Genomic DNA, 12644 nt, shown 5'->3' on the forward strand with positions numbered 1-12644 from the left:
TGCAAAATCAATCCAGCTGGCTATTCACTGGCCCTCACCCTATTCCCTGCAATTCCTTTCAAGTACTTATCCAATTCCCTTTTGAATGCCACAACTAAACTTGTCTCTGCTATGTGTAAAATAGTTTTTCCTCTTGTCTCTTTTTGTTTTTTTCATCAAACAACTTAATTCCAGTTCTTGATCTTTTCATCATTTGGAACAGTTTCTATTTTAAGTAAGCCTTTCATGAATTTAAATACCTCCTGCAGATTGAATATTCCTCAATTTCAAGAACCCCAGCTTCTCACTATCCAGGTACATCAAATCTTGCATCCCTGCAATTATTCTAATAAATCACTGATGTGACATTAAAGTTGCTTTCAAAATGTAGAGCAAATATCTTATGGACATAGGGCAAGGTCAAAAGTGAAAAGTAGAAAGCACAGGGAGGGGGACGGAAAAGAGGGGGGGAAAGAGGGGGGGGAGGGAAAGAGGGGGGGAGGGAAAGGGGGGGAAGAGGGGGGAGGGAAAGAGGGGGGGGGGGGAAAGGAGAGGGGGGGGGGGAAGAGGGGGGGGGGGGGGAAGGGGGGGGGAAAGGGGGGGAAAGGAAAGAGGGGGGAAAGGGAGAGGGGGGAAAGAGGGGGGGAAAGAGGGGGGGGGGGGAGAAGGAGGGGGGAAAAGAGGGGGGAAAAGAGGGGGGGGAAAGAGGGGGGGAAAAGAGGGGGGAAAAGGGGGGAAAAGAGGGGGAAAAAGAGGGGGAAAAGAGGGGGGGGAAAAGAGGGGGAAAAGAGGGGGAAAAGAGGGGGAAAAGAGGGGGAAAAGAGGGGGAAAAGAGGGGGAAAAGAGGGGGAAAAGAGAGAAAAGAGGGGGAAAAGAGGGAGAGAGAAAGAGAAAGAGAAAATAGATGACAGGCTTGTATAGATATTCAGTAGGCATTTGTCAAGGATGATTAACAAAACTGCGGTCCATGAAAAATAAAGAGTGCAATGGGAACATGGATCAAGAAAAAAAGGATTAGAAAGCAGAGTTATGTTAAATAGTCCCATCTGACAGATGATATGCAATAGATTTCCTCAGGAGTCAAGGCTGGGACCACTGTATTTAGTTTCAGACAATACATGGTCTTGCTCATGGTTCTATACCTTAAAATATCAACATTTTAAAATTACATCATGGTATGGTAAATACTGAGACGAGATAGGCTTGCAAGACGACAGACAATTGGCAGACAACATTTTAATGCATTGAAATGTGAAGTGATACAATGAAAAGCAGCAATATAGACCAAATATCACAACTAAAAAGTGTGCAGGAGCAGGGGGATCTGGGTGTGCATGGAAACCAATCACTAAATGTGACAGAACACAATGAGAGAACGGTCAGGAAAGTACAGTATATGGGATACTGAGAATGAATAAAGCCAGACCTTCAATGATCCTGGGCTTAATGAATAATGACATGCAGTTAATGAATGAAGGCATACAGCATAAAAGCAGGACCTTCAGGAGCAATGTGGGAAACACACTTACTGAATTTTGAGCCTTTGAATATACCGAGGAGTAATAGGTTTTGAATGCAACATTCTAGCTTGAAGAATTGGCTAGGCAGCCATTTTGAGGGAGTCAGCAACCCCCCTGAAGAATACTTGAAATGCAAGAATCTGATTGTAATGCACTATAGCATTAGGAGGCCAAGTGACAATGTGGAGGTTCACCCATACATTGGGAGGGATCTAACCTGGGCGCCAGGCAGCATAACTGCTGGGTTGATGGAGTTGAGGATCAATACCAACTGGAGAGTGGCACTGCAGAGGGCACTTGGAGAAGGCACGTGGGTGGGTGAAGGTAGGGGAGGAGAGTTTTCCTTTGGGATCAAGCTAGATATAGCTGGAGAGTGGGTGGAAGATGAGATTGCGGGAGGAAGCAAGGATTTGAATGATGTGAGAGGTGGAGACTGAGGCAGGCAGAAAAAATTACTGGAGGAAGAGGGTGTGGGTAATAATGTGTGTGCACATGTGTGTGTTTGTGTATACACAGTGATGTTTTATTGTATCATCATTTTCTAAATGAGCTGCTACTACCACCTTAACAACCCAGTATTTTCCCAATTACAGATTTTTGATGAACTGACCAATGGCTTCCTGCTTTCTGTCTCCTTCCATTTTCACTTTGGAGCTTTATATTTGTGGCTTTCAAATCTGCTGGGACATTTCCAGAATCTAGGAAACTGCAGAAGATTGTGACCCATTATCTCCACCGTTATTTCTTTTGACAGAAATCAAAAGAGTGAACAGTCTGGATTGCATGCTACAAGGACATAATTTCACATGTCAACCTGTATCTGTGAATAACAAGGCATATGCACACGTTGCCAGAGCAGAATTGTCACTACATTTTGTGAGAAAGCTTTTAGAAAAATCCTATAAATTTAAACACTATGCAACAAAATGGTTGGCCCTAGATAAATCCACACTAAAATCTCAAAGACCAATATATCTATCGAGTGATGCCCAGAACTCATCCAGCACTTCATCCTTTGTCATTTCTGCAAGATGCAACGGGATTCTACCACACACACCACACCTTCCCATCTCCAACCCCTTTCCCTCCATGATTCCCTGACCTACTCATCCCACCCCATTCACTCCTCCTGATCCATGGCAATTTCCTCTGCAACCATAGTACATACAACTCGCGTTCATTCTTCTCCTCATTCACAACTATCCAGGGACCTAGCGCCAACCAGCTCTTCCAGGTGAGTCGTAGATTCACGTGTACCCCCTCCAACCTCATCTAATGCATTTAGTGCTTTGGATGAGACCAAGGGCTGACTAGGTGACCTCTGGCCATTCCTAGCTCCTGCATAAATGTCATTTCAACTCCGTCTCATTCCTACAGACCTCTCCATCATCTGCCTTCGCCACTACCAGGTGTGACCCATTGCAAACCAGAGGAATACTCCATATGCCGTCCAGTTAATTGTCAATCCAATGGTAAGAACATGGAATTTCTGAATTTCAGATAACCTTTACCTAGTGTTTCCCCACTCTCTCTTTATCTCCCAACCCACCTCTAATTTTTGTTCTCTCTCCCATCCACCCCTAAAACTTCAAATCGCCCATTTTCTCCCCCTCGCTCTCCTGTTTCCACCCACCTACTGACCATGCAGTTTACTCACCAGATCCCCCCCCCACCCCTGGCTCCATCTGCCTTTTTTGCCCTTGTCTGCTTCCACCTATCACTAACCTACCCCCGTCTCCCAACTCCATCTCTCCCCCTCCTCCTAGCTCCATCCACCAATCAACCTTCACCCATCTCGGTTCACCTACTGGACCATGTCTCACTCCCTCTCCCCTCTGTATCAGTGCTGATGCAGGGTCTCGACCTTAAGCTTCAACAATTCCTTTCATCCCACAGATTCTGCTCAATCCATTCTTTCAGCAGTTTAGTTGTTGCTCCAGGTTCCAACATCTGCAGTCTCTTGAGTTTCCACTATTCATAATTCTCCACGTGTGGTCTTCGTATTGCTGCAGCTCAATGACAATATGGAATTGCCACAACATAGCATGTTTATTGCTGATGACTGAGAATTCAATAATTATAATCCAAAAGGCCAATTTTCTTAGTGATAACCCCCCCCCCTTCTACATGATCACAACAAGCACGTCAAAAATTGTGAAGTTATTCAAAAATACAACAGATGTACAAAGATATTCTCAATAGCTTAAATTACAGACAAGTAATTACTTATTGTAAAGGGAATTTAGTTTCAATTCCCAAACCTTAAGAGACATTTGATGTTCAATACTTTAAAAGTAATGTACAGTGAGTTCACAGTGGTAGTGTTTCGCATCAACTGTCAAATTTAATGATTTTCAATAGCAGTAGTAAACAAACGTCATCTCGGCCAAAACCAATAAAACGCTAACAATAAACTGTTTAAGTATGTGATTAAGTAACTATGGACCAAAAATAAATATTTGTGAAAAATAAAAGGTGTCAACTTACCGGATAAGCGATTATTGCCAACATTGAATGTTTCCAACAACAGAAAGTCAGACATGTTTGTAAGGCGTGTCAGACTGAAAAGAAAAATATGGTAGAGGAGTATATTTTTACACATAAAATTAGTTAAAATATTCATTAATTCTATGTCCCCATTCATGATAAAAAACATTTTTTTTAATTTATCTGCCAATAGTCATAAAACACAAGATACATGAAATTAAAGTGACGAGTGGAAAGGATTGGTGATGTGCAAAGATTGAGGGGGGGGGGGGGGGGGGGGGGGGGGAAAAAGAGTCAGTCTACCCCATGACAAGGGGGAGGAGTTGTAGTTTTGATAGCCACAGGGAAGGATCTCTCGTGGCATTCTTTACTTGGTGACTTGGTGGAACCAGTCTGTTACTGAAGATACTCCTCAGGTTGACCAGTGTGTCATGGAGGGGATGAGCTGTATTGTCCAAGATACTCCAGTTTCAGGAGTATCCACCCTCCAGGACCACCTTCCATGAATCCAAATCCGCCCCAGGACGGAGCCAGCCTTCCTGATGAGTTTGTTAATCCTGTTGCCGTCCACGGCCTTCACCCTGCTGTCCCAGCACACGACAGCGAAGAAGATGGCACTGGTTACCACCAAAAACTGGCTACCATCGATAGGCATACTAAAGTCAAAGTCAAGGTCAATTTTATTCGTCACATGCACATCACATGCAGTGAAATGAATTTGCTAGCAGCTATACACTAAAAAAGAACACACAATACACAATAAAGATTTAACACAAACATCCACCAGAGCATTCTTCACTGTGGTGGAAGGAAACAAAGCCCGTCCTCCCCCTTTGTTCACACGTGGTCGGGGCCATAGACCCTCTGTAGTCGCAACTACAGACAGCCCGATGTACAGGCGGTGGAACGCACTCCGCGTCTTGGAGGTCCCAAATCAGCACCTTCCTACTGGAGTCCGCGGTTCAGGATGTTATAGGCCGCGGGCCGGCGGTCGGAGCTCTTCTCGGCGATTCCCGGCAAGGGATCCCAGGCTCCGGATGTTAAGTCCACTCCACGCCCCCGGCCAGAAGTTCAGCGAACCATGGTGCCAAAGTCATCCGGCCAGCGATCGGAGCACTCCTTTCTGGCAAACCCCAGACAAGGGTTTGCCCGCTCCACGATGGAAAGTCCATGCTGTGCCTGCTGCCGATGCTCCGGGCCCGACTCCAGGAAAGGCTGCTCCAATCAATGATGTTAGGCCGCGAGGGAGGTGGCATGGAAAAAGTTGCTCTCCGTGGAGGAGGCGGTCGAAAGCGGTTTTCCCCCTTACCCCTCCCCGCCACCCCTCACATAAGACATACCGAGAGACACCCAAACTAACACTAGACACACAAAAAAAAAGTTGAAATAACGAACACGCTGTTGGCAGGGCAGCCATCTCACAGCACCCCCACTGACCTACCTTCTGCAGGTTACCTTCAATGTCATACACCAGCCTGATGTGAAAATTTATCATCATTCTATCAATGTTGCCAAGGCAGAATCTTGCATCAGCCGTGGTTAGAGCTTGGTTCAGCACCATCTGATCAAGGACAGTTAGGAATGACTAATAAGCAATGGCCTAGGCAATGAGGTCCACATGATGCGAAATTTAAAAAAAGCTAATCACTGCAAAATCATTCTTATCCTAGTGATTAAAGATAATAAATTTGAAAACTGAATCACTTCAGACTTTTCTGAAGCTTGGCCTTAAAATTAGAGAAAATCTAACTACTAATATTTACATTGGATCATATTAATGTAAAGATGGTGCATACAGTCTTTATTTAAAAAAAACTTGCAATTGCAAAAGATGCAATATCTGCTCTTTTACCTTCTCTCTTCACATCAGCATGGAATCCAATTTTTTATCCAGATTAAAAAGCAATTTTTTTGTACGTCTTTAAATGTAAGATACTATGTTTGCAGTCCACATTGCAATTTTCCTCGACAATGGGGAACAAATGCAGATTGTCCCTCATCTGGTTCAACTTATCACCTTTATTACTTATCAGATTCCAGCATCTGCAGTCATTGGTGTCTCAATTCATCATCCCCCAGCCTATGTCTGTACCTACACCCTCCCCTCCCGAATCCTGGTTCCAGCTGTCCCAAATTTTTTTTTCTCTCCTTCTCCATTCTCTCCCAACTCCACCATTACCCTCCCCCACCCAGTTCCATTTGCCTATCTTACCCTCCTTACTTGTTCCACCTATCAGTTCTTGCCTCTCCTTTCTCTCTCTAGATTGGCTTACTCCCCTTTACACTCTTGGTCCTGATGCAGGATCTCAAACTTAAGTGTCAACCATATCTCTGCCTTCACAGAAGCAACTTGGCCCACTGAATTCCTCGGCAACTTGTTTTTTTTTTTGCTCCAGAGCACAGCACCTGCAATACCTGGAGTTTCTCATGTCTGCAGATTATATAATTGCTTTGAAGCAACCTACCTACATCACCCTGAACTTCTAATTGCTGTTCTCCATTCCAACGTCACCACAGCCTTTGTCATCAGCCTACAGCACAATTCCAATGAGGTTCAGCAGAAGATGGAGCAGTATTTCATCTTCTGGTGAGGTATTTAATGTCTTCTAGCCTCAGCACGGACCTCCACAATTCTAGATAATTTTGAGCATCTCCAGCTGTTTCTATTTTTCTTTCAGTTGTTCAACATCTGCAGTAATCTCCAATTGAAATTTCAGATGATGATTCCACCTCCCATTTTCACACCCTCGTAAACACCATTGATTCATATAACCATATAACAATTACCGCACGGAAACAGGCCATCTCTGCCTTTCTAGTCCATGCCGAACACTTATTCTCCCCTAGTCCCATCATTCTGACATTATTTTCCTCTTTCACCCTCTAAAATATTTGCTTCTTTACGGTCCTCTCCAACACTTGCTTCCTTCACTGCATCTAAAACTGCTCAACTTCAGTTTTTCCTGATTCTGGTGAAAATCTTAAACATCAACTGTTAATCGTTTCCAGTGTTTTCCGTTCCTGCTTCAGATTTCCAACATCTAGACTATTTTGCCTAAGTATTCTACTTTTTGTAAAAGGTTCCCATTTTATAATTAATCTCTAAAAATATAATATATTTTATTAGTAAAGGCTCATCCTAAGATTAAATTTTACAGCAATTATTCATAATAAATGGAAGAATCTCAAAAATATACAGATAACAATAATGCATTGTAGAAAGCAAAAACATAATACTGGCACATTCAACACCTCAGCAAGCTTTGCGGATCTTCACCCTTTTTATCAGTAATGGTTATCATGCCTCTACAGAAAAAGCAAACTATAATTATAGATAGAATTAATTTTGCAACATTACACACAAATAACTATTGCCCAGCTGAAATTATAGAGCCGCAAAATGCAGGGCTACATATCAGTAAAGTGATGATTTGTAGCTTTATTGACAACATATTTAAATTAAACTGTTTTATTCAAATACAGCATTGAATGCTCTCTAACTCCCTCATCTGGCTGCATTATGCTTTGCTCGAAAACTTGCTCTATTTCATTTTATATATTGACCAATGTGATTTTGTTAATTACGATGTTTATTTAAATATGGCAACAAAAGTCTTAAATAAAGTCTGTTTATATATTTTTCACACAAAGTATCTATACAAAATTGATAACATTTTACATAAATAACATTTCATAGATGTAAAAAATCTGAAACAGGAAATGTTGTAAATAGTCAGCAAGTCAAGTTTATGATCTATCATCTGAATGTTCCTAAATTTTTCCAGTTATATCTGTTCACAAGTAATAGGGGCAGAATTAGGCCATTCGGCCCATCAAGTCTTCTCCACCATTCAATCATGGCAGATCTTTATTTCCATCTCAACCCCATTCTCTTGCCTGCTCCTCATAACCCGACACCATATGGTTTGACTTTTCACTAAATTTCAAAACAAGAATAAAAGTAATGATCTGGAAAATCATAAGTATTTTCATTCAAGTCTGAGTGAAACAAAATTTATAAAAGGTGTATTACAAATAGCTACTCGTTTATATAAAACATTATTGTTAAAATTATTCTGTTTATAATCTGCTCTAAAATGTAATTTTCAAGGTAAAGTCCATTGCCTGCAGTCCATCCTTTCACATGCTTTTATGTGGTGGGTGGGGGGAGAAAAAGGGGGAAACTTTATTTCCTAGTCCATACCTAGTCGAAGAGGTGGCTTCCCTCTGAGCTGCTTCATCGCCCCTTCCTCGCAGCCTACCTTCACACTGGAGCGGCATTTCCTGTCGGGATTGGCCGGGACAAGAGCTTCGGCAGCGGCACAGCGCTGGGACACCATCACGGTGCGATACCTTACTGGGTCGCTGTGCAGTAAGCTCCGGAGTGCTGTGACCGCCGACTCCAACATCCGAGGAGCTGTGGCTGTGGGCGTTCAGCCACCGGCGGTGCTGGATTTAAAACACCGCAGAGCCTGGGATTCGAGATCGCCAGAGTCGGAACTCCAACCAGCGCGGCCTGAAAACTTCGGGTGCCACAGTCTCCGGGGAGGAAGCGGCCGCTCCAGACATTTCCAAGCCATTGAGGAATATTCACTCGACCCCGGAGTTCCATCTTCCAGGCAAGAGGGCCTGAAAACATTGAACTGGCTGCGGATGCCACAAATAGGCCCCAACCTTGGGTGATCACAGAAAAAGAGGGCTGAACTTTCTTGTGCCTTTCCCCACAGTGGAAATTTTTGATTCTGTTGTGGGGGGACGTTCACGTTGAATTCTATAATGTAACTAGAGTAAGTGGGCCCCCTTGGGTTCCAGCATCACACGGGAGGGCTGGTCACCAACCCAATATTCCACCTCTCCACCAATTCCAATTATGCTCACCAGTGGGGGGAGGGGGCGTTGTCTGTTGCGCTAATATGGGTGTTTGCGGGCCGAAGGTACTGGTTTCCAGAGCTAGTATAGACATTGTGGGCCTTATGGATACTTGGGCAGGCATCCAACTGTTGGAACTGTTTTAAAAGCCAAGCCAAGGCAAACAATTGGGCTGCAGACACCCGACAACCAAAATTCATTTTATGAACACAAACATGTTAAAAAAAGGCGGGGATATGTACGAAATGGGAAACCTACTATCATTCCAACAACTACAATTAAAATTTAAATTGAAAAATAACCAATATTTTAAATATCTTCAGATTTGCGACTTCGTGAAAAAATATATAGAAGGATATCAAAAAGTAACTCCTGACTTATTGGAAGAAGCAATGAATATTGAAGCTGACTCACAAAAATTAATATCCTATTTATATAATAGTATTCTAAATATAGACCTACCATCGACAGAGGTAGAGAAGAGTGGGAACGGGAATTAATGATAAAAATTACGAAGGTTAAATGGGAAAAATACCAGATATATATTCACAAATGTTCAATTAATGTAAGACATAATCTAATTCAATTTAAAATTGTACATAGATTATATTATTCAAAAACAAGATTGAACAAATTTTATCCAAATATATCCGCCACTTGTGATAAATGTCTACCCAAAAGGCAACTATAACACACTCCTTGGTTTCCTGCATAAAACTTTATAGATTTTGGAATGATATTTTTGAAATATTTACAAAATTATTCAAGACAAGAATGGAACCTAATACTGAAATGATTATATTTGGTGTAATGGAAGATGGGAATAAATTGAACACATCTCAAAATCTATTCCTTAACTATGGTTTAATAATAGGAAAAAAATGAATACTTAAATTTTGGAAGGGTACATCAATACCAATGCTTAAAATGTGGATTGCAAGTATGTTGGACACCGCTCATCTTGAGGAAATGCGATTCCTCCTAATGGATAAATCAGACCAATTCATAACGAATTGGTCTCCATTTGTCGTTTTTTGGAATCATATGGTGCAACACAATTGTAAAAAATAACTGTTTCAGGACTGGACGAGGGTTGGTCAAGATTATAAATATTGATCTCCTTTTCTTTTTTATTTTATTTTCTTTTCCCTATTTTCTCTCTCAACTTTCTTCATTTACTCGTTTTCTTTCTTCACACTCTATATATTTCACATCTTTCTATCCTTTACTATCTAACTTCTTTTTCTTATTCTCATCTTTTTTCAATGTAACAAAAAAAAAAAGAAGTTGTACATAAAATGTATTATGAAAATATATATTAGCACTTTGGTGCCATATGACTGTACTTACTTCTAATAAAATAAAATATTTTTTAAAAAAAAGGCGAGGCATACAATTGGGCTGCAGACACCCGACAACCAAAATTCATTTTGTAAACACTAACTTTTTAAAAAGGGCTGCAGCCACTTTACAACCGCATCGAGGGGACTCACCGTGGAGTAGACGCACGTTCAGTGTTATTCACAGCTCAGAGATCCGTGACCCTCTCGTTTCCTGGGTCTGGCAGAGACTGAGTGAGGCACGACACTTCCTGGTTTTACAGTCCCTCCCCCTGCTGCCAGCGGGGGCAGCAGAGAGAATGGGGAATTTTGTAAAAACATTAATATCTCTCTCATTTTTCATCGACGGAAAAAATCCTCTGCACTCATACGGCGGAGGGGGGCTCTGAGCGAAGTTGCCAAAAATGACGGCCGTAGGTGGCGGCATTCTCTTGGAAATCGCAGCACAGTCGGCCAAAATCGTTCAAGATCAGAGATTTAGAAATATAGATTCTTACATAACTAATCAGTAGATTCATTGGGAGCATTTAGTGTTTCATATGCTTTCCTTTCCATCAAGATACTGCAGCAAATAACATTGCTATTCAGCTTATGAAATTCTTGAAATCTATGTTGTAAAATGTTTTCAAACATCTCAAAACATATTTTAACAAGATAGGAATATTATAAAAACCTAAAAACAATGTATTTTAAATCTGATACTCAAAACACAAAACATTTTCTTTCACCAACCAACTTTGAAAATGGAATGTGTAGGAAAGAACTGCAGATGCTGGTTTAAACTGACGATAGACACAAAAAGTTGGAGTAACAAAATTAACACTTTCTTGTGCAGGAAGGAATTGCAGATGCTGGTTTAAATGGAAGATAGACACAAAATGCTGGAGTAACTCAGCGGGACAGGCAGCATCTCTGGAGAGAAGGAATGGGTGACGTTTTGGGTCAAGACCCTCCCTCAGACGTTCTCTTTCTTGGTGAAATAAAGACATCCCCATTCCTGAGATATACAGTGTAGCATATCTGATGGAGGGAGCATGAAATTGAAAACCAAAACCCAGTCCCAAAAGCTTCACAAATTTTAAAATAACAAAACTAAATAAATGTTTTAAACTAGAAACATACTTTAAATAATACCAATTTTAAAGAATAATATTCCTAAGTATGATGAGAACTATTTTATGTTACAAGACTGGCTTATAGTACCAGGTGGAATGATCTTCTTATTTAAGTTTGCCGATATGTAGATAAAAAGCAAATATATCAGCTTAATGATAATAAATTGGCAACAAAATATTTGTTTCTTCAGATAACTGGACTTGGATTTCTTTAGGACCTCATTACATTTCAATTGTTTAAAATCTACCTGGCACACATTTACCTATTACCATTTATTGCTTAAAGTATACTTATTGTTACCAGTCACGTTACAGTACAGCACAGGTACAGGTCCTTTGACCCACAATATCTGTGCCAAGTTAAACAAACTTACTCTGCCTGCATGTGACCAATATCTCTTCATTCCATACATAATCATGTGCCTATCCAAAAGCTTCTAAAATGCCACAATTGCATCTGCTTTCACTATTTTCCACGAGTATGTTCACGAGCGCCTACGAGTAAAAAGTAACCATAGTTTTCCATCACAAGTATTTTTTTTACTCGTGAAATTTTTTCAACACTGTGAAAAATGTACACGAGTAAAAATATACTCGTGATGGAAAATTGTTTTACTTTTTACTCGTAGGAGATCGTGAACCTACTCGTGGAACATCGTAGGAGTTCGTAGAATACCACAAGTTCGATTTTATTTTTAACTCGGGAGAGCTCGGGTAAACTCGCATCATGGGATAGGGCCTTTGCCAACAATTAACCTTGTATTTTTTTTTCTTTGTCTTCTTAGTTCCTACCAACTTTTTTGTTGAATTTGATACAGTATTGTTCGTCGATTTCCCATCTACATTGTGTGTCAAATTTATTTTGACAACTGGTTTTAATGTAGTATCAGAATGGATCTTGGCAGATGAAAAGTTAATTTTAATCAACTGTAAACAACAGTTTTCACAAGTGAAGTTATTTCTAAATTCAGTTCACCTCAACACAATGAAGCAAGAATGCAAGCTGCTGGATAACTTGATTGTTCTTTTATAATAACAGCAGTGGAAAATTACTCACAATATCACTAGAAAGTTGATGAACATTTCTCAGATGAAGGTCAAGTTGACTGGAATGAATCCTTATGAATGTATTGCAAAACTATATATTGCTGAATCTAATCTTTCAACTCAATGTGTATTTTGGAACACAGGACAAATGGCTGTACTTGAAATCAACATTTATTTCTTGGCAGTGTTTCACATACATATTTATTAATGACAACATTAAAGCATTTTTTTAAATTTATTTGTCACATTGTCAAAGCAAAAATGATATTTAGAATATCACACTGATA

At 40.7% G+C, this 12644-nt stretch overlaps 1 protein-coding gene across 2 annotated transcripts in view; it reads right to left on the reverse strand.

Moving 5' to 3' along the window:
- lrriq1 (leucine-rich repeats and IQ motif containing 1) overlaps window positions 1-12644 on the reverse strand; it is a 148080-nt gene that overhangs the window by 97411 nt on the left and 38025 nt on the right. For both annotated transcript variants that reach the window (XM_055650756.1, XM_055650755.1), the window contains exon 13: window positions 3987-4060. In XM_055650756.1, coding sequence (XP_055506731.1) covers window positions 3987-4060 — 74 coding nt within the window. The remainder of the gene's footprint in view (window positions 1-3986; window positions 4061-12644) is intronic.

This window comes from Leucoraja erinacea, chromosome 19, assembly GCF_028641065.1.
Source record: "Leucoraja erinacea ecotype New England chromosome 19, Leri_hhj_1, whole genome shotgun sequence".
NCBI classification, from domain to species: domain Eukaryota; kingdom Metazoa; phylum Chordata; class Chondrichthyes; order Rajiformes; family Rajidae; genus Leucoraja; species Leucoraja erinaceus.